Consider the following 23,844-nt stretch of genomic DNA (forward strand, 5'->3'; position numbering starts at 1 on the left):
TTGACCATGAACACTAGTGACTTAGTGTATGGCATTTTGAATTATGCCTCAAATGAAACATTATGGTTTGTATGCCTAAGCTTTTGTTCTGGCTTTTTATCTTAGCAAGAGCAGTATCTTTTCTTGCTGTTCTGCTTTGCACAGCCACACAGAACACCTGAATAGACTATATGACAAATATAGAATCATAGCAAATTGATCTGGAAGGGACCCACAAGGATTATTGAGTTCAAGTTTTGATGCCTCACGGGGCAACCTAAAAGCTAAGCAATATATCTAAAAGTTGTCTAGACACTTTAACACTGTCAGGTTTGTACTGAGTTCTAGGTAGAGCTCTGTTGGAGTCTGAGTAGGGAGAACAGTCTCTTGTAGACTACTACTCACAAGTAGCGTTGTGCTTCCAATGCACGAGTCTACAAAGACAGTACATGTTTTGTGCTGCTGTACCAGTGCCAGAGGTGTACAAGTGCAGAGAAAGGAACTATATTTGTTGGGAAAGAGAAGTGCCTGGATTTAGTTTAGCTTCTTTTTAAAATAATGCTGCTAATTTAGTGATTTAATGTTAAACAAAATCAGACCACTTATTAAATGTTTTTACAATTTTGAAATCTATTTTATGCCCTAACTCTGACTGCATATACAAATTCAAATGCATCTTTGACATTTTATCACATGACAGTACAGCCCTCTTTGCTATCTGAAGAATGAGTAATGTTCACATGTGTTTATATTTGCTAGAAGTGTTATGAAATGCTAAGAATTGGAAGATGACAGAACATGCAGTTATTTAATATGTCCTTGAATCCAACAGGTGTTTGTAAAATTAATTGGATAGGATAAAAATTAATTGAATAGGATGTTATTTGCGTTTGCTTCTTTCCCTTGTTTCTTTATAGCTGCTTTGGACACTCGGGCATTACTGCTGCTTCGAAAGTAACAAGGATCTGACTTTTAAGAATATTTTTGTTTGGTTAGTTTTGGCATATTACTAAAATATTTCCTAAGGAAACAAGCTAGTAAGAGGAGTGAGCAGTTTATGATTTAGCCAAGCCTGGGTGGAATTTCATGGGACAGAGCAGAAATACCACAACCTGGTTATTTCCTTCCTATGAAGCATCAGAAGCTTGTTAGAACTGTTGTGGGTGTTGGATACTTTTCCAAAGCATGTTTGCAGGACTTACTGTGTTGGGTTTGTTTTTTAATCAAGAAACAACAGCAAAAAATATGCTCAGAAAGCTAGGAACAAGAGTCATCTCAGTTTTCCTTCTAAATAATTCCAACAAGCTTTTGGAGATGTCCAGCAAGTGGTGCAAGTACATTAATCTTGGCTGACATCTGGCTGGCTCAGAGGTGTGGTTTAAGGAATGCCCAGTCATGTCTCATGGGCAGTCAGGTGCTTAAAGACTTCAGTGGCCACAGTCACCTGGTTTGTTAAGAGAGTTTTAAAACTGTGCCCAGTGCACAGCACTCAAGAAGCTACACAACCCTACCTACTAGTATTCATAGAAAACAAGAAAAAATATATTTGTATTCTAGACTCTTAAATTTCAGCAGTTTTTGCCTTTTTTCCTTCACAAATTACCCTTTTTTTCCGATTAATTGTATTTCTCTTGCCTTGAAGATGTTAATGTACCAGAACTTTTTATTTGTGTGTTTTTGTTCAAAAAACTCGTTGAGCAAGCTATTGGCAGAAAACATTACTGCCTTATCCATCAGAAAGTGGTTCCCCATGTTTTGCAATACAGCGTGATACTTGAAGGCTAGTGACAAGGCTATTTGAACTCTGAACAAACTTTGTGAACATAGTTAATTTTCCTTTCTTGCAGCTGTTGTCAATTGTTCATTTGCTTACAAAATTAAAAGGCTCTTACGGATTTTTTGAAGGTGATGCTGAACATTTGACAAAAGAAATGCATTTTTTATCTAAATAAGAAAGTACAAAATATTCATTGCCACTTTCTCCTAGCAAAATTAGCAAAGCCAGTCAGAAAGACAAATTAGTAACCCCTTATTTATCCAATTTCAAGGGAGTCTTTCTTAGCTTAAGGATTTCTTCAGATGAGCAGATGCTTTCCCGGGAGGTCCTATCTCCTGATGAGGAAAGTGGAAAGCAACTGCAGTTAACTGAGCAGTAAAGACGACTTCTCCCAGCCAAAAAGCCAGTTTCTTGTGATGAGATGTGGAAGAGAACAGCCGTGTCATGCCTAAGTTTTACCAGACAAGAGGTCACTCTGTGTTAACTTGCAACTACAATCTGTCTTTTTAGACAGCAGTTAATGCTGCCCAAGCAACTTGGTCCTGTAGGATACATGGCTTTAGTGCTACTTTTTTTTCACAGTTCAAGGAGCTGCAGCATCTGTAAAGCCTCAAAAGCCTGTTCTTTCTGTTTCAAAGCTTATTGTTAGTCACATTGTAATTGTGTTTTCCTAAAAAACAGAAGAAAAAACCCCTCTCTCCATCTTGCTTCATGTTAGTTCAGCAAGTCACTGAAGATCAAGCTATTGAGTAATGATCTCTGTTACAGAATATTGTAAGGTTTATTTGTTAAAATGTGGTACTCTATTTTCAAAGTGCTTTACTGAAGTATTTTTTGAGATTTAAGTACTACTTAGCTGCAAGGGGTTTTGAAAGTAATAATTTAGAAATGCAGTGAAGGATGCTGTGTCTGATCAGTGATTGCCTTTTTTTTTCTTTTCAGATATTTTTATTTCATCTAAGTATAACTCTAAAACTGTCTATTCTTTGGGGGAATAATAGATGAAAATATCTTAGGTTGTTTTTTCAAAATAGCGGATTGGGTGTGTTTCTCAACCATTAAGTCCAACTGATCACTTTTTTGAGGCCGTCTGTGATAGCTTTACTCTCTCTGTCTAGGTGGTGATGTAGCTCATGAAATGGAAGATGACAAACCCAGGAAAGGTCAGAAAGATGATGAAGAGCAAATTGCCAAGTACAGAGAACTTTTGCAAAGTATCCAAGAAAAAGAGAAGAAACAGGAAGAAAAGGATATAGGAATGGAAATTAAATGGGTTCCAGGTAAGCTTTGTATTTTGCTTTTACGTTTTTTTTTTTTTTTTTTTTTTTTTAATTGAAACACAGATGGATTACAGTGAGGGAAATAAAAGAAATAATATGACTCAGTTTCTAAGTTGTAAGCTCCTATTTATACCCTTTTTTTGGCCAGGTTTTTTTGTGCTCATTTTTCTTTCATTACTTTATAGATAGTCTCAAACAGAATGTATGTATTTGTCAGAGTCATAAAACATACCTGCATATTAAAAATGTGTGATTTGGAAACATAGCATAAAATTAGAGGGGACTGAATTGAGACTAATGCTTGCAAAATGCTGAAGATTTTGGAGCAACAGAGAAGGAAGAAGTCTGACCTTTCAGTGAGACTGCTCTGTGGGAAAGTAAGCTATCTGAAAGGAAAGTTGGGGGATCATAGAATGTTTTGGGTTGTAAAAGACCTTAAATATTTGCTTTATGAGGGACATCCAGATTTTCATCTGGAAGTTAAAAAAGGATGACTTCACCATAGAGTATCCCAGCAGAAGTCATGCTGAGATCTGAAAAACAAATGACAATTTTTTTCACTTTATGATGAAAAGATAATTTGGACTGGTTTTTATATTTTGTTTATGAGTGTGTTCTTTTCCTGAGATATAATGAGCCACTTTAACAACTCGTTATATCCAAGTAGTGAAACATTTTCACTGTGTCTTCTCCTCCTTGATACTGGCCCATAGCTCATTGTGACTGCCTGTACTCGCCCCCAGCACTTGTTAGATCTCCATTTCATTTGCTAAAATGATAGAACTACTCTGGAAAAAAAAGAATCTGGATCTTTTCTGCTAGGTAGTGAGTCAGATAGGCAATGGAAGCATTTGGTCAATACTCAGAGGACTGAATTAAGCACTCCAAAGGCTAGGATGGTGGCACATTACCTTTTCCAGGGCAGGAAAATGCTGTATTGGCTCAGAATGTATAGGACTGCAGGCTAAGTAAGGACACAGCCTGATCTTCTATTGTTAATATGGAGAACAGAGACCTAGGAGAATCCAGCCTTTTAACCTCCAGTGTGCTAATTCCAGCTAGGAATGCATATCTGATTATCTGATTTACACTAAAATCATTCTGAATTCACTCAGGTTAACTTCTGTTGAGTATAAATCCTCACTTCTTAAATCTTGTTCTGATCTGAGTCAGGGAAATTGTTCTAAGGAATGGAATAATTTTGTTTCTGTTTCTTTAGAAGATCTGTATTCAAAAGTATACACTGGCATTAAAAATAGTTGTGTTTTCAGTTGTGCTTATATAATTCCAATAATTTCTGGCATGAATTCTCCAAAACCTCTTTAGAAAAAGCCTGTATCATGAGTGATAGGCCTAGTGCTTTCTCACATAGCTATATCATCATGTTTTACTTTGTCTGTCCACAGTGTGTCAGTATATGTATGCTTGACGTTGCTTCCCTACTCTAATATATTCAAGACAAATGAATTTTCATATACATAGGTAGCTACTAAAAGATTTTAAAAAAAAATGTTGTTGCCACCTTTCAGACTGAAGGTGGAAACCACAGTCAAAACAAGTGCTTCTAGGAACGTGTTCTGTATTATATAGGTCAGGCATTGTTTAAACAGTTAGAAAAGCTACTGGTTTTGTGTTGGTTTGGAATTTTTATGAATGAAGTTCTGTAAATTAAAGTTCGGGCAATTTAATGTAATGACAAAGTTAGGAATCTAGAGAAAAACATTCATTAGAAGAGATGGAAAATTTTTGTAAGAGATTTAAGAGATGCAAGAAATTGTACAAGTGAGAGCAAGAAGTTTTCTTGAGAGGCTCTGCCTCTTAAAACTGTGCCTTGCATGTTACAAGTAAATTACATTAACATTTAGGAACTGTAGTTGAGATGGAATCCAGTTCCCTAGCACACAGGCTCCCTGTTTCTTTGCAACTGAACTTGACTTTAGAAAATTGGATTCGTTTCATATTAAATCATCCAGTCCCTTCCTTCCTGCACCTTCTTGTGGGGCTCCTAGTACTTATGCTATACTTTCATCTCTTTAAGTGTAGGGAGGGAAAACCAAACAGACAAAAACCCCTCCTATCCTGATATATAGGACTGACCTTCTCTAGAGTCCTTTGAATGTCTGTGCATCATATGTTCAAATAAGGATGAGATGAATGTATGTGTGTACAATGAAGTTTACATTGGTAGTTTATATTGTCTATGTCAGTTTAGCATCTATGATTTTGCATTATAAGCAAGTGTTTCCTCATTTCTTACTCTGAAAAGTTAAATTATCAAAGAGCAGAGGTTCTGTAACTTATAGAAGTGTTCACTTGCCCTTGCTAGTTAGACTATTCACTTCCATGAGGTCAGTCAATACCATTACTAGCAATTAGACCTTGCAATATGAGAGAGAAGTACATTGGTTATTATGTTATTTTTTTTCTTGAACAAATGTGCTTATTTAAAATCCCAAACAATTTAGTTATGCTCAGTTGGAGCATTCTGGGAATGCAAAAATACTTTTTGTTATAATCACTTAAGACTTCTTAATTTTTTCAGCACTATTTTATGTCTGTTGAAATATTTTTATTTCAAGCTCAGCCTTAATCTGCTTGACTTATTGCAAAATCATTTTCCTCCCCAATTGTTTAATATACAGAGGGTTACAACAGTTAAATCTAGGAAGCTTTTCAACTGAAAGGAAGAGATTTGAATTAATTTTAGAATTTGAGTTTTGGCACAAATATTTGCACATGGTTATAGAAAGCATACTTTGTGAATGATTCAGTTATTCTTGAATCATAATAGTTTTAAATAAACCACAGTGCCAACAAAAATAAATTAGATGTAGTTCCAAGTCTCTTTGGTCTGTTTCTTTTAGGCAGAAAGTCAGTGTTATATTTAAGCTTACATCTGTTTTCTTAATCATATCTGATTTGAGTAACAATTACTGTGCATCTTTATCCAACTTCCAAAGCTCTCATTAGGAGGTGAATAGGGAGAAGACCACAACTGTATTTCTTGATGCTACTCAGCCAGTTTTTCATATAGAATTTTTTTTTTAATTGGACTTGAAAATTCTTCCTTTGGGAAGAAAGAGATGTAAATATTTAGCTAGGCTTAAAGGAAACTTTAAAATTAGTTTTCATAAGAAGTAGAATAGCAGCAACCATATCTCTGTAAAGTGCATAGTGACTCCTCACTGTATGTTGCTACTGATGATACAGAGCTCAAAAATGCTCATATGGAATATATCTCTCAGTCTGTATCAGTGCTGAACGTGTCCTCTGACTAATGCACTCTTCCCTATTGCAGGGCAAAGCAGTGTGTGCTCAGCTCTGTGTAGGCTCAGCACTGCAGTTCTTCACACCTGACATCTTACCTGATGAGTGAGGTGGGGTTTTTCCAGGCAAATATACTATTTTAGGAAAACTGTCTTGACTTTTTAGATGTCTTACCTTCAGGGGTGAACAGATTCTAATACTACCAGAAAATTTCTGTCTGCTGTTCCTTTTAGCTAACCTGCAAAAAGGTGTTTTTTTTTCTTTTTTTTTTTTCTTTTTTTTTTTTCTTTTTTTTTTTCTTTTTTTTTTTCTTTTTTTTTTTTCTTTTTTTTTTTTCTTTTTTTCTTTCTTTTTTTTTCTTTTTTTTTTTCTTTTTTTTTTTCTTTTTTTTTTTCTTTTTTTTTTCTTTTTTTTTTTCTTTTCTGGTTAGACAGTGCATGCAAGGTCAACGTGATCATTTGGATTTCCTGAGAATAGAGAAGTATCATCTTAGCTTCTTATAGTCATGATGGTCACATTTTGCTAAACTTTGAAAAGTTTTAAAAACTGTTTAGAGAAGTGAAAATTCTGGTCTGCTCACCCTCCCTCGCTCCCACCAGTGTGAGAAGCAATATACTTAGGTTTGGTATAGTATTTATCACACTTTCATCTTTTAGGTCAGGTATGATGTAGTTGTATGCTAATATAGATGATGTTTCTCCCACTCTTTTCCTGGCTCTTATGCATAAAGATAAAATATGATGAGTGTGATTCATTTATCCTGAAAAAAATGGATATTGATAAGGATATAGATTAGCCTTTTCAACCCAGAGCAGACAATTCCTTTCTTATTCTACAATCAAAACCCTTCTGACCACTTAAATACACTCTTATTCTCGGGAAGTGGTCTGGACAGTAGTTTCTAAGCCATTCTAATCTGTGGAGAAACTCTTAATTCCTTTCATGAGACTGCCAGATACCACAAGAAAGGGCTGTATTTTCCTCCAAGTCCTTCTGTGCCAGATGGATCAAATAATTCAGTTTTCCAGGCAAATAAATCAGAAATCTGGTAACCTCCTTTGAGATTTTGGGTCTCTCTTTTTCTGGAGATGTGACATAATTTTTTTGTTTTTTTTATCCCGTATTTACTGATTTTAGAGAGAATCTGCAAGATTGCTACCTGACCAGTAGTTTTTTCCACAAAAGTACTGCAGAGTAATATTCCAAGTGATAGTAGTTCAGTTTCTGGGAAGCTGATGATTCTCCTTTCATTGACTTTGGATATAAAGAGGTGTACAATTGGAAATAACTAAATATTTGTTCTTATTGTAGGAGAGGGTTACTTTGCTTTTAGTGAATGTGTACAATATCCTTCCTTTATTCTGTCTCTGAATTTGTTTGTTGGTTTAATACCCAACTTTTGTGGCAGTAACTGTTTGCCACTCACTGTTAATTCTGGCTTCTTTCCAAGATAGTCAAAGGACGTTTTATCCTTTTTTTGTGGTACTTTTTTCTTCCTATAAGGTGTGGTTCAGTGTGATTTTCGATTTTGTCCACACTTAGTGTTTCAGACATGTTGTAACCAGCTCTCCAGCCTTTGAATTATTTTTGGAGTATAGACAAATGCAAGAACAGAAGTTGGTGTTTGCAGTTTTTCAGAAAAATATTGTCTGTTTTTCTGAGGACAGGTAGAACTGTCCATGAAGGCTGCCCATTTTTTCCATTATGAACTCTATTGCCAGTTCCTCATTACTGAGGAGAGCTGGAAGGAAGGATGAGAAGCAGAGATGGGCCAAATGAGAAATCTGAGATTTAGGAGAAAAACTAGGATCCTGGTTTAGGACATCTGGAGAGGTCTTGAGTATGATTTCCAAGCAATGAAACTGATAGGAGGGGAAGGAGAGTAGGATTTGGTTAGGTGAGGGCTGGAGTGGGATGGTAAAAAGGGAATGCTGAAGACACAATTAGAACAGGTGGAACTGGGGAAGAGACAGCAAGTGTCAGGCTTGGAGGGGGAAGCAGAAGCAGGATTCCTACACTCTCCCAAGATCTGTCAGTCAGAAAAGAGGAAGATGATAGGATGTCTGACTTACTTGTTACGGAAGTAAAAGAAAAAAAAAGAAAAAAAAAGAAAAAAAAAAGAAAAAAAGCACTACCTGTGAAATGATCTTATTTATAAAGATGTTGCTTTAAGCAATATTTTTGTTTTTTTCACAGACATGCTAAAGAAAAACCATTTTTCTTATTCTTTTACATAAGAGAAAACTGATGATTTAAGAAAAATATCAGATTAATCTTATTTCTTTAATTTAATATTTTTTGTCCTAGGCCTCAAAGAAACTGCTGAAGAAATGGTCAAAAACCGGTTGGAAGGAAAAGATAACCTTACTCCATGGCAAAAATTTCTGGAGAAGAAGAAAGAAAAAAGAATTCTTAAAAAAAAGAGAAAGGTAATATTTATATTTGGCACTTGTGGGGGGAGCCGTTTGTTTTCTTAAGTTGCTGTTACTGTTTGTATTGGCTGAAGTAAATAGAAAATATATACCTTCCAGTAGTATTTCAATGTTTGTATGAGCAGCAGTCACTTGTTTGGACAGTGGAGGAGTGCCTTATCAAACTTACAGAGCTAAAGGTTGTTTAGGGTACTACTGATTATACATGTATGCTTATGCAAAATTTATCTACTTGCATTGCTTTAAATATGAATGAGTCATAATAGTTGGATTTTAATTTATATTTTTGAATGCATTAGGAAGGGACCTTTTGCTACAGCATGTATATCAGCTCAAAGTCGTCATCATCATGGTAATTGTAGTTTTGGAAATTCTGAGCTTAAAATAATACAGATTTATTTCCCAAAGCTGTAAGGGCAAAAAATTAATAGCCACAAAGAACTGTTCAAATTTCAAATTGCAAGAGCAAATTTGGTAAATAGTTCTTTCTATGAGTAACAAATTGGTGTTGCTTCATGTTTCTACACACAGTAGCTGTGAAGTAACTAACTCCACGTCAGTTATGTGTAGAAGAAATATGCAGATAAATCAAATACTTGTGCTAGGAAGTGCTACGGAAAAAAGCATCTGGCATACAGAATCGAGCTTCCTTAAAGTCTTAAATTACTCTGAAAATAATTCTTGTTGCAGATTAATGTTTTTAAGAGTAGTCTCTGCAACTTAAGTTACACTGTGCGATCGAGTTGGGCTTAATGTGAATTTGATGAGTAAGTTGAACCTTACAGAAAATGAGTCCTCTGAATGGGGTAAGCAAGCACTGCTAGGTAGTAGAGCAACATTTGCTAGCTTAATATTCTTGTTCAGCCTGATAAGTCACATCAGGCGAGGTGTATGACAGTACTTCCAGTAATAAAATTTGTTCTTTTAAGTCTGTACTCAGTCTTTTTGAATTCCAGAGCACAAACTAAAGCTCACTGCTCAATGTTTTCTCTACACAGAGATGTTGTGGAATCTAAAGTAAGGACATAACAATGCTGTGATCCTGTGATTTGTTTGTGTGGTTAGCTAATACATCACAATTTGTAGGTACATCTAATAAAGATCCTTGGAGAATATATAGGTACCTCTTCTTCAGGTACATGAAAAGCTTTCAATTTTTGAAGCAAATTTGAAGTTGCTGATTTTCTTTACTAGGATTTGTAGTATATTCTAGTTTTATGATGGTCAGTATACAATATTTTAGTTTTCATCTTCATAATTACTAACATACAAGGAACATCTAATTCCAGTGAAATTTAAATAGTTTATATGTTGACTGAAATAATGTTGCTTTGTTATAGGCTACTGCTAAGAAAGAAGAAAGTGAAGATGAACTTCCATCTGATGTTGATCTCAATGACCCATATTTTGCTGAAGAATTTGAGAAAACAGGTGGGTCAAGACATGTGACTTCTGGAGTAAACATGCCCTTTCTTTAAATCATGAGATTTAGAAGCAAAGTCAGGCTAGAGTAAATGTAGAGAGAGCCTGTTCAGATGAAATAAAGTAGGTGTCATTTGCCTAAAAGTGCAGGGGCAATGTAGGGAACGTTATTCTCTTAGCTTTCATCAGAGACTATTATTTAACCATTTTCTTAGTCAAAATCTGCTCCGCTAAACATTCCAGAGAATGGAACTTCATTGCCTTTGATTCCTGTTTCTTTTTATAGAGAAGGAGCTATATATATATATATATATATGAATATATATATGTGTGTGTGTGTGTATATATATGGGTCTCTTTAAAGTTTGGGTGAATTGCATAAATGTAAGATGGTTTGCATCATACACAAAGTTGTTTTTCATTTCCTTTTATTTTAGTTCGATACATGTTTTTACTGGTGTAATCTGCCTGCTTAGAAACCCAAATATCGAAATGTAGTATTTTTGGAATAACTTACCCAGTTTAGATGTTTGTGATACCTTTTTTACAGGCTTTTTACTCTGATGTTTAAGTTAGCTTTTTTCTGTGGTAACAGCACATTTATTTTTGCATAGGAATATGCTGGTTAAATTTTTAAGGTAGGGATAGGCATTAACTATGTGTTTCCTGGCTTTCCATGCATAAGGGTGTCTCATACAATTGTTTATTAAAAGGAAAAGAAGAGGAAAAAAATAGTAAGAAATCAAACAAAAATAAGATATCCACAGGTCCTGCAAATATCACCAGTATGTTGTTTTCAGGTGGTTTGTTGTTTTTTGGTTTTGTTTGGGATTTTTTGTTTGTTTGATTGGGTCTTTTGTTTGGCTATTTTTTTTGTTTGGTTTGGTTTGGTTTGGTTTTGTTGCTTTGTTTTGGTTGGTTGGTTTTTTTGTTTTGTTTTTTCTGAGTATAGAAATACAGATCCAAGTTACCCTTAAAAAGAGAAAATTACTTTTAATTTTATACCAGACAGGCTTCTGTCCTTGTTGTTTGAAGCTTTCATTAGGAGAAAGTAAATAATTTAAAACTAAAACTTTGGTGTCCTAGCTGAAATACAGAAAATAGGGTGAGTCCGTCCATGTTTAATAGAAAATACGATGATTTAACGTGTTGTGCAAAGCTGTTTTCTACCATGCTTTCCGTACTCATTGTAAAGATGCCATTCCCTCTACCACAGTTTGTTTTGGTTTTTTTCACTAGGAAGGTTATGTACGTACTCCCATTCTACTGATTGATTTTTCAGCAGTCTTTGTGAAATCTCTAAAAAAAATCTTTTCTCCTTCATTATGTAAGAAATCATTTCTGTTGTGGAGGGGCTCAGCAGAGAACGACTGTAACTGCAGATTCTTAAATCTTATTGTTCAGACTATAAAGGATAGGCTTGTAGTGTGCATGGAGTCTTTGGGGATAGTAAAACAGACATAAAGGTTAAGGAAGTGAAGCTATCATCTGGCAGATTACTGATAAGCTACTAAGAAAGAGGAGAAAAGCAGAATGTGGCTAACCTTGGAGAAGTTTTAAAGTGGAGTATAGTGGTTGGCTGAAAGCCAGTTGACATTTTAATGATGATTACACAGCACAGCTTTGTCTGGCTTTCACCAAGTTTACCCAGAACAGCCTCTGTCTCATAGCTGGGGTTGTTTTTATGCACAGATGGCTTACCCAGTTGAGAGAATGGGTTACAATCTTTGAACTAGGCTGTTGCTCTTCCAGCTCTGTATTTAGGGTACAAGGCAGCACTAACTTGAATGATTGTAGTTTTTCATAAGCCTTCCTCAGTTCCCCTGAAAGATTGAAATTTCTTCCTGAAATTGACTGTCAGATGATCTTAGATTATGTTGAAAAGGCATCTGGCAGGATAGGTTTGCCAGTGTACCAGTGAGGCTGCAGTAGTGCTGTTTGGGCTTTGCAGTGGTGTAGTTGCTTCTGTGCTGGACTCACTTTTTAACCGAAATGTTTATGGGTCTTGTTTAAGTTAGTTTTTGACAAGCTGAGGCAATGGAAAAGGAAGCAAGAGTATAAGGAGTTGTTAAAGGGCCTAACAAATTCAGGTGCTGTGAAAGGAAAACTGGAAATTATGGGAAGCCTATCCGAGCATATATTTATCAGGTTTGTCTTTGTTACTGAAAACTGTAAAGCAGACAGTGATTCTTATGCTGTGGAGGTTTCATTAGAGTACATTCACTGTGTTTGCTGTGCTGGAAAAATGTCTGTGCAGGGTGCGTGTAAATTAGCACTCCTGAAATTCACAATAGTGCTTGCTCTGCACAAAGTTTTTATATGTGCTTAATCCCTATGTGCTTTTTCAGTAGTTCCATAGGCTAAAACATAAAATGCTGCATATACGTATGAGCCTTGATGCCGTATTTCAGAACCTTGATTCTAGTTTGAGATTGTAAAACAAAAAAAAAAATTGTCACTTTTGTCTTATATTGATGCACATATTGTTTCAAAACGTTCTGTGAGGATTTAATTCGGCTTGACTTGTTTCAGTCTTAACTGCATCTTTTTCTGTGGGTTCTCAGAAAGGGTTCGTGTAGGACAGAATTACTTTTGTAGCTTAAACTGTTGGAAGATTAATAGCTGAATAGCATAATTGCTTTTTAACATGGGACCAGTGTCCTGAATAGTTTCAGAACACTTTAGACTGTTAAACATGGTTTTTATCCATCCTTGAGGAAAAACACTACACGTCTTTTCACAATTATAACTCCTGTAGTTTCCAAGCTCATTTGATTCCTTCTCATCATCTAATTTACAACATACTTAGGAATTTCTGGCTTCCCAGTGGTGGAAGATATCAGTATGACTGTGGGAATATAAGAGGTTGACAGGAGAATCTGAGTATATGTGTAGAACTTGTACTTCAAAGATACAGGTTTTAGCTGTACTGATTCATTTACTGTCTGTCTTTGGGAGACTCTTTCTGAGACTGACCTTCCAGCTTCTAAAACAGATGAGAAGTCATGTGAGAGGAGTGTTTATTCTGGGGTCAGTCTCTGTTTTTGAAGTCTGAAAGTTATGATTAGCTTTTTCTGTTAGCACTGGAAAGTTGTTGACATGCAAAATTAATGCTGCAGACTAAATTCCTGAGCTAAGAAAGAGACAAGTGGCAACTTGAGTGGGGGTTGCAGCAAGGACTAGAAACTTTTCTCACTGGCTGGTGGCAGCTATCAGCTCTGCGTAGTATTATAGGTATCTGCTGCTGTAGGGTGGAACACATCTGATTAAGAGATGCCATTGGGGATTAGATGCTAGATCCGTGGGTTTGGAATCTGTTGGGTAGGACTCTTATCAGAGGTTTTACATTTGTCTGTGTTCAGGTCAGGGAGGCTTCCAGAATGTATGTGTGGAGAGGGACAATGTCAGGAGAAAAAGAGAATTATGTATTTGTGAATTCTGAAACTACGTTATTTTCAGCATGGTGCAAAGTTTTTAATGTTCAGAGTGATTTCAGGTACCAAGCTGTTTTTATTGGCTCCATAGGATCACAGGAAGAAATAGTTGGGTAGTTCACCCCCATCTGCAGCAACAGAAGTCTTTGAAGGCATGAAGATAAGCTGTCTTCACTTCTGTAGTGCTACGTACAGTGAAAGGCAAGGAAAGATGACTTGAGGAGCCCTTCTTTCTGGGATGGGTGGAAAGGCTAATAGATTTACTAATTTAACTTACAGAATAATGGTTTCCAGTTCAAATCTGTGCCCTGTTTCCTTTTATGTAGTGTAGCCAGCTCTGACAATATAGAAAAGTTTTCATAGTTGTTGAAGTCTTTTGTAAGGCATGTATTTCTCCCTTCTATACATTAACATAAATTGTGGAGGTCAGATAACAATATTGTACCCGAACCTGATTTTCCTGCATATTTTCTTGAAGTACTAAATCAACAATCACACTGATGACAGTGTGCATCTTGATAGTTTATTTTTTTATGTTGGTGGGTTTTTTCTTCTAAAAATCCATTTCCACCTTGGAATCCATTTAGAAATAGTCAAGAGAATAGTCAAGGGAGAAAAAAATGTTCTTCAAGAAGTGTGTCCTGTTCCAGAGTACACTTGGTGATATAACTTGACATTTTTCTGGCATGTTTGTATTTCAAGTCTGACTACAAATATGTCTAAACAGAATAGAGCCAAGTATCTTACTTAAGAGTACCCCCAGTGGACTGTAATAAATTGCCTGGGAATGTAATTTCAAGCTCAAAGGTCAGAGTATGTGGTTCAGGTCAGGAAGCCTTCTGATTTTCCTGCTCCTTCTTGATTCAGATCTACAAGCAGAATAATTTGATTTCATAGGATTTATAAATGGGTCTGTTTTCATTAAAATTGATGTTTTACTAATGTCTTATGCTGTTACTATTCATTAAGTCTCTCTAATCAGCACTATGTATCTAAAGTAAATTCTGAGAGAGTAAGAAGGCTTCATCAGAAGAATATTCAGCTCAGTCTGAACAGAGTCAATCTTTCTTTGACTGATGAAGTCTTACTCAGCTGGCAGACTTGTGTCCTGGATACAGACAGGAGATGCACATTTGCTTTTTATTCTAAAATATTTACTACACTGTCTTCTTAAGTAGAAAGAATTAACAAGTGGAGAACTGCAGGATGCTTCAATTACATTTATGAGTATATAAACCAATTTCACTTTAAAACGCCCTGGGAGTGAAGTAATGTCATATGTTTGCCTGCACTGTTGTGATACTTCTCTCTAGTGCTGTATAAAAAATACAGTAAAACCATTTTTTTCTAATTGTTCTTGTTTGTTGGCTTGCTTATGCCATTTGAATATTGCTGCCTCCTTAAGCTGAACAAATATTCTGTGGATCTTTATTGCTTTATTCAGTGAATTTTTATTGCTTTAAGCCTAGCTGTTTTTTCTAAGCTTTTCAGTCTTTTTCCACACCTGACATTTAAGTATTGATTACAAGAAAATGAGATGCACTTCAAGGGTTCTAGTAATAGGTAAAATATGCTGACATGCATAAGCTTGCATAAATGTGTGCATGTCCTATATCTGCCCTTAGGTTTAAAGAAGAAGCCACAGTCAGTTGAAAGTACTTCAGAAGATGAAGATGAAGTTGAAAAACAGAAGGTAAAGTGGTTTAAAGTGTTAAGAATTACAGATGTTGCATTGTCTGAATTCTACAAATATTTTTTATATGTTTGTGAGTGGAACTACTGAATTCCATAGGATAGCAATGGAATATAACTATTATTTTAATAGTGAGATCTTTTGGAACAAAATTAACCCAAGAACCCAGTTGCCAAGTAGATGGTCCATGCTTTGATGTTTTAAGATTATGCCATTGTCTCATTCTTGGAGATTATAGTTGAACACAGCTCAGCTGAGTTAGGTAACACTGGAATGTAAGGGCACAGAAGCCATCAGGATTAAGCTTATAGTTTCTTCAGCTTTAAAGCTATCTCAGCTTGTTTGTGTGTGGTGCTGAAGGTTTACTTCTAACATCAGCATTGTATGAAACATTAGTGTCTTCAAACCTTGTCCCGCAGAATTTTAACCTTGAAGACTGAATTGTTTACTATTACATGTTTGGTATTGTTTCTCAGGATAAGTAAGCAAAGCAAATGTATTAATTTCTTATATGTTAGTTTTTCTTTGACTGTATAAAGATGAATACAAAATTGTTTCCATTCATTATTTCCATGTTATGGTTTACAATTTTCAGATTAGATTGTTAGTCCATTTAAAAGTTGAATGTAGGTATTTGCAATTATATCTAATAAAAAGGAAATAAACTATTTTATTTAATATTTCACCTCAAAACATTAAAAGAATGTGGTTGTGTATGAAATAATACTGCCCTGACAGGCCTCTTTTGTCTCATTTATATGTATGTAGTGTCACACAGACTTTAATAATGAGATGCTATATTTTTTAATGAAAACCATATTTATTGTGTACATGGATTTTTTTATTTTGTAACAGGCTGAAATGGCCCTACTTATGATGGATGATGATGATGATAGCAGAAAACATTTTAATTTTAAAAAGATTGTACAGCAACAGAATTTGAGCAAGAAGAAAAAGAAACTCTTAATGAAAAAGAAAGAATTGCTAGAAGATGACTTCCAGGTAATGGCTTACTCTTGATTCATAGAGTCAGATGAAATTTTTGCTAATTCCAGTTATTTACAGGACAAATTTGGTAGCCTTGTATCCTTTTCCTCCCTTGCTCTGTCTGAAGGAGAATAACAAAGATCTAGCTTTTTAGGGAGTTACAGGCTGTTTTCCAAATACAAGAAATATTCTGAGAAAATATTAGAGAAGGACAGATTCAAACTTTAGATAACTAGACAGTGTTTATCCAAGACCTTGTGCAGCTCACTGCCTCATGTTAATTTTAGTTGTTATCTACTGCTTCTTTTGTCCTGGTCAGTTCTCAACAACAGACCTTTCCTTGGTCTGGCGATAGAGGCATATACAGGATTGTACAAGCACTTCCTTGCTTGCTTCTAGCAATAGCATCTTCTGATTTTCTGCCTCACACTCATTGGGATTTTGTGACTCACTTCCAGGAGTGGTGAATGAGCTCTGACTCCTTAAGCAGCCTATATTGTGTTTCGTTTAAAAGTTTCTTATCATGGGGTAAAAGTTACCAAAAATAAATGCTCTTTTTCTGCCTTCAGGTAAATGTTGCTGATACAAGATTCCAAGCCATGTTTACATCTCCCCTGTTTAATCTGGATCCTTCTGATCCAAATTTCAAGAAGACAAAAGCAGTAGAAAAGATCTTGGAAGAGAAAGCTCGTCGAAGAGAAGAAAAAGAGCAAGAACTTAAGGAGGAAAGCAAGGGGCAGGAGAACAAGATGGCAAAGAAAGGAGAGGCTGCTAAGAAAGCCATAGATCCTGCCTTGTCAATGCTAATAAAATCTGTCAAAAGTAAAACTGAGGAGTTTCAGGCAAGGAAGAAGCAGAAATTCAAATAACTGAAATTTGTTTTCACTCAGACTTGACTTTAGTCTTAGTTTTTCTAACTGGCAACATCGATTAAAGTTACTACAGCCTGCTCAGATACCTATCCACGTAAGATTTCCCAAAAAGTCACTTAATTCTGGTGGTGAGTTTTGAAATAACTAGAGCGATAATCATTCTTTTCTTCTCCTACAATAAGTAATGTTTTGTATGATTATTGAAAAACTACACTTTGAAAACACGTAAGTAAGAAATCGATGGTTTTGCGGTGGTTTGTTTTGTATCATGCTGTCTCTTAAAGATAACAGAAGTGCTGAAGATGGCTGCAAAAGTTTGTGATAATTATGGCTTTTTTTATAAATAACACTTCTGCAGAGGTTTAGAGCTGAGAGTAAATAGTCTTATATTTTTACATTTCACCAAAGTCTGCAAAATGTACCCTTGTTGATAAATAATGTAGTATATAACTAAAAAATGAAAACATTTTGTGTACAGGTTTTTTTGTATATTTTAAAAATGTTTCCTATATGCTTCATTAAATTTTCCTTTAAACACTTGAAGACTTCATGGATAATATTAGATGTAATTAACGGGAAAAATGCCATTTAGAAGTGTTTCTTTAATATATTTTGGAAATAAATGGTTTCAATTGGTCCAACAGAATTTTGGGTGCTTGGCTGTGCTTTAGTCACTTAGATGTAACTGTCAAAATTACACTTTATTGATACTGTTTTCCCATTATTACAGTTCCATTTATACAAAATTTTCCATCATTGCAAGTATTTAAAACAAAAAAAAAGGAAAAACGGCAAAGGCAGAGCTAGATCATAGAATTTTAGAAACCCTGTTTTTTGGCCATTTTACTATAAGTGTTGGTGAAGAATGTATCAATGGCATAGGGGAAATACAACAGGTAGAAAAAGCTCTTTCTGCCTTGGGGCATGAGAACTGATTTGCCTGGGTTTTGGTTCATTTTAGGTTCTTGTAGAAGTGTTTGCTAGATTAGCTCTAATGAAAATAAAATACGGTAATAACAAAAACTTTAGAAACAGGAACCTGAAAGTTAATTTGTCATTGTAACGATGCATTATTAATTTCTAAGACATTCCACTAATTTAGACAAAGAGGTTAGAAATGAGATAACCAAGTGTTTATATGAAGTTAATATATGCCAGCATATCAAGGAGATTACTGAGAGAGTTTTAGCTCATGAGAAGCTGTGTATTAAATGGCCAAAACAAATTAAGGGACACAATACAGAACCACAGAGGGAGATGGTTTTTGCAATAGTGCTTTACAATGCTGTGGCTGAAGAAAACCTGCAGACCTTAAGCATTTTAAATTTAATTGCTCATTATGAGCTTTTAAGCTTCCTCAGACTCATTTTCAAGTAGCAAAAAGAAAGTTGAGATATTACAATGTCTGTCTTTTATACATAATTTTGATGCAGATTTTGTGCTGCCTCAGACTTTCAAGCAATATGGCAGGACCCATCAAACCTGTTTTGTAATTTCAACTGACCAGCTGTGATGGAAAACAAGGAAAACTCCTGCCAGAAGTAGTGGGGAACTTCTGAACACAGGTGCAGAGGCAAGATGTAGATGTACAAAGTCAAGAAAGAAAGGTGCTTTGGAAAGTAGAATTTTCCCCCAAGAGAATTGTCCCTGTTTCAAGCGGAAGAGCAAACTGTTACTACTTAGCGAGATGGTTAAGTGTCATAAAAAGTAATAAAAGTGTACATGTATACATTTGATACAGACAGTGGATAAGAAGACAAGCTTCTCCCATAATGAGAGATAATACCATTTTTATAAAATTTGCAGCATGGAAAACAAAGTACTTCTCTTCAGTGCAGTTTTTTAAGACCAGCATATTGTACCATTTCTATGCACACAGTAGTGACACCAAGCTGAAAGGAAAACGTTTAGACATGCTATGGATTTATACAGATTTTTTTACATGTGTTTCATTGTATGGTTTATTTGTTGTAGGCAGATGGAATGCACTGAGCAGAGTAGCTTGGGTTAGATGAGATTTAGAGACTGAATAGTGATGCCAGTGGTGATGGAAGGGCATTTATGTATAAACTGTGTGGAAAATTGGACACCTGAGAAGCAAATAGAACAGAAACATGAGTCAAGTGAAGGATCCACCAAGCCCAGTGGTCTCTGACAGTGGCTGGTAACCGGAGATACTAATGGTGCACTTACAATATTACACTTTGTCAGTGGGGAAATGGGTAGATTTAGTATTGTTTTAACAGTTTCTTTTAGTATTATACTTTGGATAGGAATAATTGCTGTGAGTTTTTATTTTGTCGCAACACTCTTATAAGCTGGAGGAAAAACAGAGAGTTCCATGTTGTGCTGGTACACTTACAAGTTTGTTTTAATAGCAGGTCCACAGTAAGGTTCCCATAACTTTAATAATTTGTATGGAAAAGCAATTTTGGTAGGGGATGTAAGGCATCAAACTGCACTGTCTCTGGATTCCTCCAACCCTGCTGAGTTCTACCAAATACTTCTGGTTTGATGCATTTAATGTGCATGCTCTTATAAAGGAGTGTTCCTTGTTTGTATGCCAGCAGTAGGCACAGTCTGCTGTGTTTGACTTCCTGGCTGTAGTTGAGTCACTTCAATTATCAGTGCTTTTGTTTTTAACTTCATGCTTTTATAACTATTGTGAAATCACATGTGACATTGGTGAATCCCAGCTTCTCCAGAATACCAGATATTACAGAGCTCTCCAACAGAACTTCTGTATCTCTGCAATGCACACGTTACAGTAAGTGTGCTGGAGGACTAATTTGGGGAAAAAAAAAAAAAAGGTTGTAGGAGTAAAAGAATTCATAAATAGTGATGACTTCTTATTGAAATTAGGTGGTGTAAGTTATGCTGTGTCTCTTCTGCATGTTTATGTGTGCTGGCTACCTTTCTTCCAGCTAAGAAGCCTTGTCTGTGCGCAAAAATATGAAGGCGAACTTGACAGTGGTGTTAAATATTGGTTAAAAAAATTACTATGCTCTGCAGTAACGTCTTTGGTATTGTCTCAATGTTTTAAGGGTGCAGATGGGTGAACCTTTCTTGGGGCACGGCGCTCCGATGTCAAAGAGGTGTTCTCACCAAGGTGCACAGTCAGTGCTCCGATCTTGCTGCCTTCAGACTCAGCTTAGCCTCGTTCCGTGCTTCTGCTCCAGACTCAGCTGACCTCCTCTGGCTGCTCGAGAGTGAGCTGAGGGTGTGTTGGGAAGCTCACCTTTTATTGGCCCCCCCAGTCCTGCTCATGTGCAGCTGAGGCAAACCCTAATTGGGCACAGGTGGGCTTAACACAAGCTCACACCTCCCACCTCGTAATTAGCACCTGAGTGCCTCAAACATGGGGCTGTGTACACATGCTCAGGCCATTCCTCTACACATTCTGCTCCATTTTAATGTCTGATAACTTCATCTAATCCAGTGTTCTTTTTCTACTGCTGTTATTTTTGTTCTCAAGCTGCTGAGTCCTGAGGGGGCATCTTGCTTGGGAAGAATCTGTCCCAGCATGCATATCTCATTTCCAGGTGGGAAATTTTTGGTCTGTTTATAAAATTATTAGGTCTATTCCACCCCATCCTTTTTTAATAATTGGTTTGTTAATTACTGATTGCCTGTGGCTCAGAGCCTATTATCCAATCTTAATTCCAGAACAATGCTAAAAAAATCTAAAGTTACTTCTCTCTGTTTTCAGCAGAAGCATATTTAAGAAGTCTGGTAAGGAGTGGCCATGTTGCACCCCGAATTCCCTTGAATTCATCACCTTTGGTGTAAACAAAGGATGTTTTTTACCATCTCATCCTTTTAAACATGAAAAGAGGATCTAGAAGTGTTAACCTCTGAGCTTTAAAATGAGATTTTATTTTTCCCTTTCACTAAATGTCATGTAACCAGCAAAAGTGACAGCAATTAAGTAAAAAAACATATTAAAAGCCAGGACTGTTCAAAGTGAGACAGAACCATTTTTTCTAGCAACTTACAGAGGTCTGGTATAAAATAGTTTGTGTCCAAGTTGGCAGCCATCAGAGTGTATGCTAGAGTGTAAGCCAGACATTTAAAGATCTAATATTACAAGTAGAAATCACAAGAGGGTTTTTTTTTTTTTAAACTGAGAAAGATCAGACAACCAGAGATGAAGAGCCACGTATGTTTTCTATTTCTTCCTTGTTAAAAGTATTACTTCCAATTAATAGCAAGTTGGCTTTTTGTCCTTTTCATATTTCAGTAGTGTCCAAAAATAACAGTAAACCGTTTTGTCACATATTTTTTTTAGCAAACAGAATAATCAACCAAAGTACTGTGGCTTCTTTTCAAATAAAGTCTTTAAAAACTTATATATACATATATAAATCTACTTGATTAATTATATTGTTTTGCACTTGTCTTGAATAATGAGTTAAATAATACAACCCCAGTTTCTTAGCTACAGTAAGTTCAACAGCAATAGTAGTTCTCATGGCACAGAAATTTTCATTATTCCTTATTTTGTATAATATTTTAAAGAACTGCAGCCTCTTGAATGTAAAAGTGTACCTTTTCATGCACGGGACTATGATACTGCATTCCATAAAAAAGCAAGAAAAGGTGGAAGAAATTGTCTTGTGCATTTTTTCTGTGAATGTGCTATTGGTGGGAATGTTTTTGTCTGGGCTCTGGAACCAGTCGGGATTAATGTCAATTAAGGTCATTATTACTTTATATCCTCCTCATCACTAGTATATCCTGCTCAGTCCTGTTCCAGCTCTGCACATCAGCCATGTGAGACTATACAAGTTTTAACTAGCATTGCTTTTAGCCTCCAGTGAGTGCCCTGGCAAACCTTGGTCACGTCCCATTCTTGGAGACACCCAATCCAAAGGCTGCTTGCCACGTTTTCATGGGCAAATGTACTTGGACTGCTTCCCATGCACTTCTTGGCACAGCACAAATCCCTGGGCTTTGCACTGAAATCCTGCCCAATGCACTTAGACCTTTTCATATTTCTGGGAGAAAGCAGGAGGGAAAGGACAATTGAGGCAGATAGAGGTTTGTATTGACTTGGGACAGCGTGAGTCAAAGTTTGATGTTCCAAGTCTGACCTGCAATGAAAAAACTGCCTATTGCAGTCAGCAACGTGTGTGGCTGAACCACTGCTTTAGATGGGTTGGCAGTTGATCCACGGAAAATATGTCTTAACAGAAGTGGTTACCAAAATGACTAAGAATAGCAAAGTAACTGTTTTAGGACACTTGATGATTTTTACAAGTGATTAAGACTTAAGATATTTTCTGTGGAGTGCAAAGCCCCTAACTATTAGCTTCTTCCCTTGTTCTCCCACATAGTTTCCCCCTTAAGTTAATGGGCTGGGAGAGGGTGCATGAGCTGCCCCAGGCACAGATGTCTTGGGCTGCATCAGGGTTTCAGGGCAGGGCAGCCTGAGCTTTTTCACCTTTTCCTTAAAGAATCGTGCAAAACTATTGACTGAGCAGCACCAGCAAGAAAGTAGCCTAAGAAGATGTGTGGTCATGAATGATGCCTTTAGTGTTGACCAAGGGTAGGGCATCCACAGGGCATCCTGACAGCCTGAGGTGGGTAAGATGGCCAGTAACTCCCAAACCAACCAGAAGTTCTGCAGTATTTTTTTGCATGTTCCTCATTTGGTGAATTTTAGAGCTCTGTGTAAGGAAACTCAATACAAATGCCTAGGAACCAGAACCATGTAAAGTCAAGCATGGTACATGTGCAATCAGCTCCAATATTTGTTTCAGTTACATAATGCATGCTTTGCGTTGAGCTGTGGTCTGACAGGAAAATGCTGTGAAGTCTTCATTATTCTGTATTTTGGTGTCCAAGTGCTCAACTTTGCAAAATTTGCAATGGTCAGGTTTTTAGTTTTAACTTATAATAATTAAATAAAACACACAACCCTTAAGCTCCATGGAAGCCCTTCTGCCTCTCATATGTAGCGCCACCTTCTCAATCCAGAAGACCAGTCTGAGCACTTTAATTCACATCTCACTTGTTAGCAGTGCGTGGTAGTGTGTTGTGCATGGCCCTCCATGGAGTTCACATAGTCCAAGGTTGCAACCTTCAACAGTCTTGTATTGGCACCAAAACATGTTCAGCAGACCAGTGACACCTAAAATAAAGTATCACTAAATTTAAAGTTAGCTGTCTTTCTTACAAAGTCCAAATTTTACATTTGATAGCAAAGCAAGCTGCCTTGGTAAAGAGAGATGCATTCATCACAGAACAGCTGCCCCGCTTTGCTTTAAGCTAGAGTTTTGAAAGGTAACAGGTACAACATACAGAAGAGGGGTAACAGTTATGAGCTGTTATATACATATTAGAAGAGCTGTGGAGCATGTGGAAATTTTGTCCTAAATTAAACTTAATACATTTTTGTACTGATCCTAACCTCTCCAAAACATGAATCTGCCGATAGAGCTCATCAGCTAGTTGAAGGGATGAGGATGGATTTCACCCCCTCCATTTTAAATAATGAAGCTCAGAGCTTCTCCAGTAAGGGAATCATTCTGCCAATTACTCTCACAGCTTCATAGTGAACTTAAGTATCCTGAACTCTCTTTGTTGCAATTGGATCAGTATCACAGAATTTGAAGAGGAGGATGTTGTGAAGACTGACCTACTGAAATTGTATCACACCTTGAGGGTAATAAAACAACTTCAGGTTGGACTAAATAATT

General features: G+C 36.3%; 1 protein-coding gene and 1 long non-coding RNA gene across 2 annotated transcripts in view; both read left to right on the forward strand.

Moving 5' to 3' along the window:
* The window catches only part of ESF1 (ESF1 nucleolar pre-rRNA processing protein homolog), a 30,188-nt gene extending 12,399 nt beyond the window's left edge, over window positions 1-17,789 (forward strand). The window contains exons 9-14 of the mRNA XM_071740252.1: window positions 2,875-3,036; window positions 8,611-8,732; window positions 10,076-10,166; window positions 15,217-15,284; window positions 16,140-16,286; window positions 16,841-17,789. Of these exons, the coding sequence (XP_071596353.1) occupies window positions 2,875-3,036; window positions 8,611-8,732; window positions 10,076-10,166; window positions 15,217-15,284; window positions 16,140-16,286; window positions 16,841-17,140 (890 nt within the window). The 3' untranslated portion in view covers window positions 17,141-17,789. The remainder of the gene's footprint in view (window positions 1-2,874; window positions 3,037-8,610; window positions 8,733-10,075; window positions 10,167-15,216; window positions 15,285-16,139; window positions 16,287-16,840) is intronic.
* Window positions 17,790-18,273: 484 nt separating this feature from the next.
* Window positions 18,274-21,752, forward strand: LOC139794529 (uncharacterized). Its single transcript, XR_011725165.1, has 2 exons — window positions 18,274-19,910; window positions 20,619-21,752. It is a non-coding gene; the product is annotated as an uncharacterized lncRNA (long non-coding RNA).
* Window positions 21,753-23,844: the final 2,092 nt, after the last annotated feature.

The sequence above is a fragment of the Heliangelus exortis genome, chromosome 3 (assembly GCF_036169615.1).
Source record: "Heliangelus exortis chromosome 3, bHelExo1.hap1, whole genome shotgun sequence".
Lineage (NCBI taxonomy): Eukaryota > Metazoa > Chordata > Aves > Apodiformes > Trochilidae > Heliangelus > Heliangelus exortis.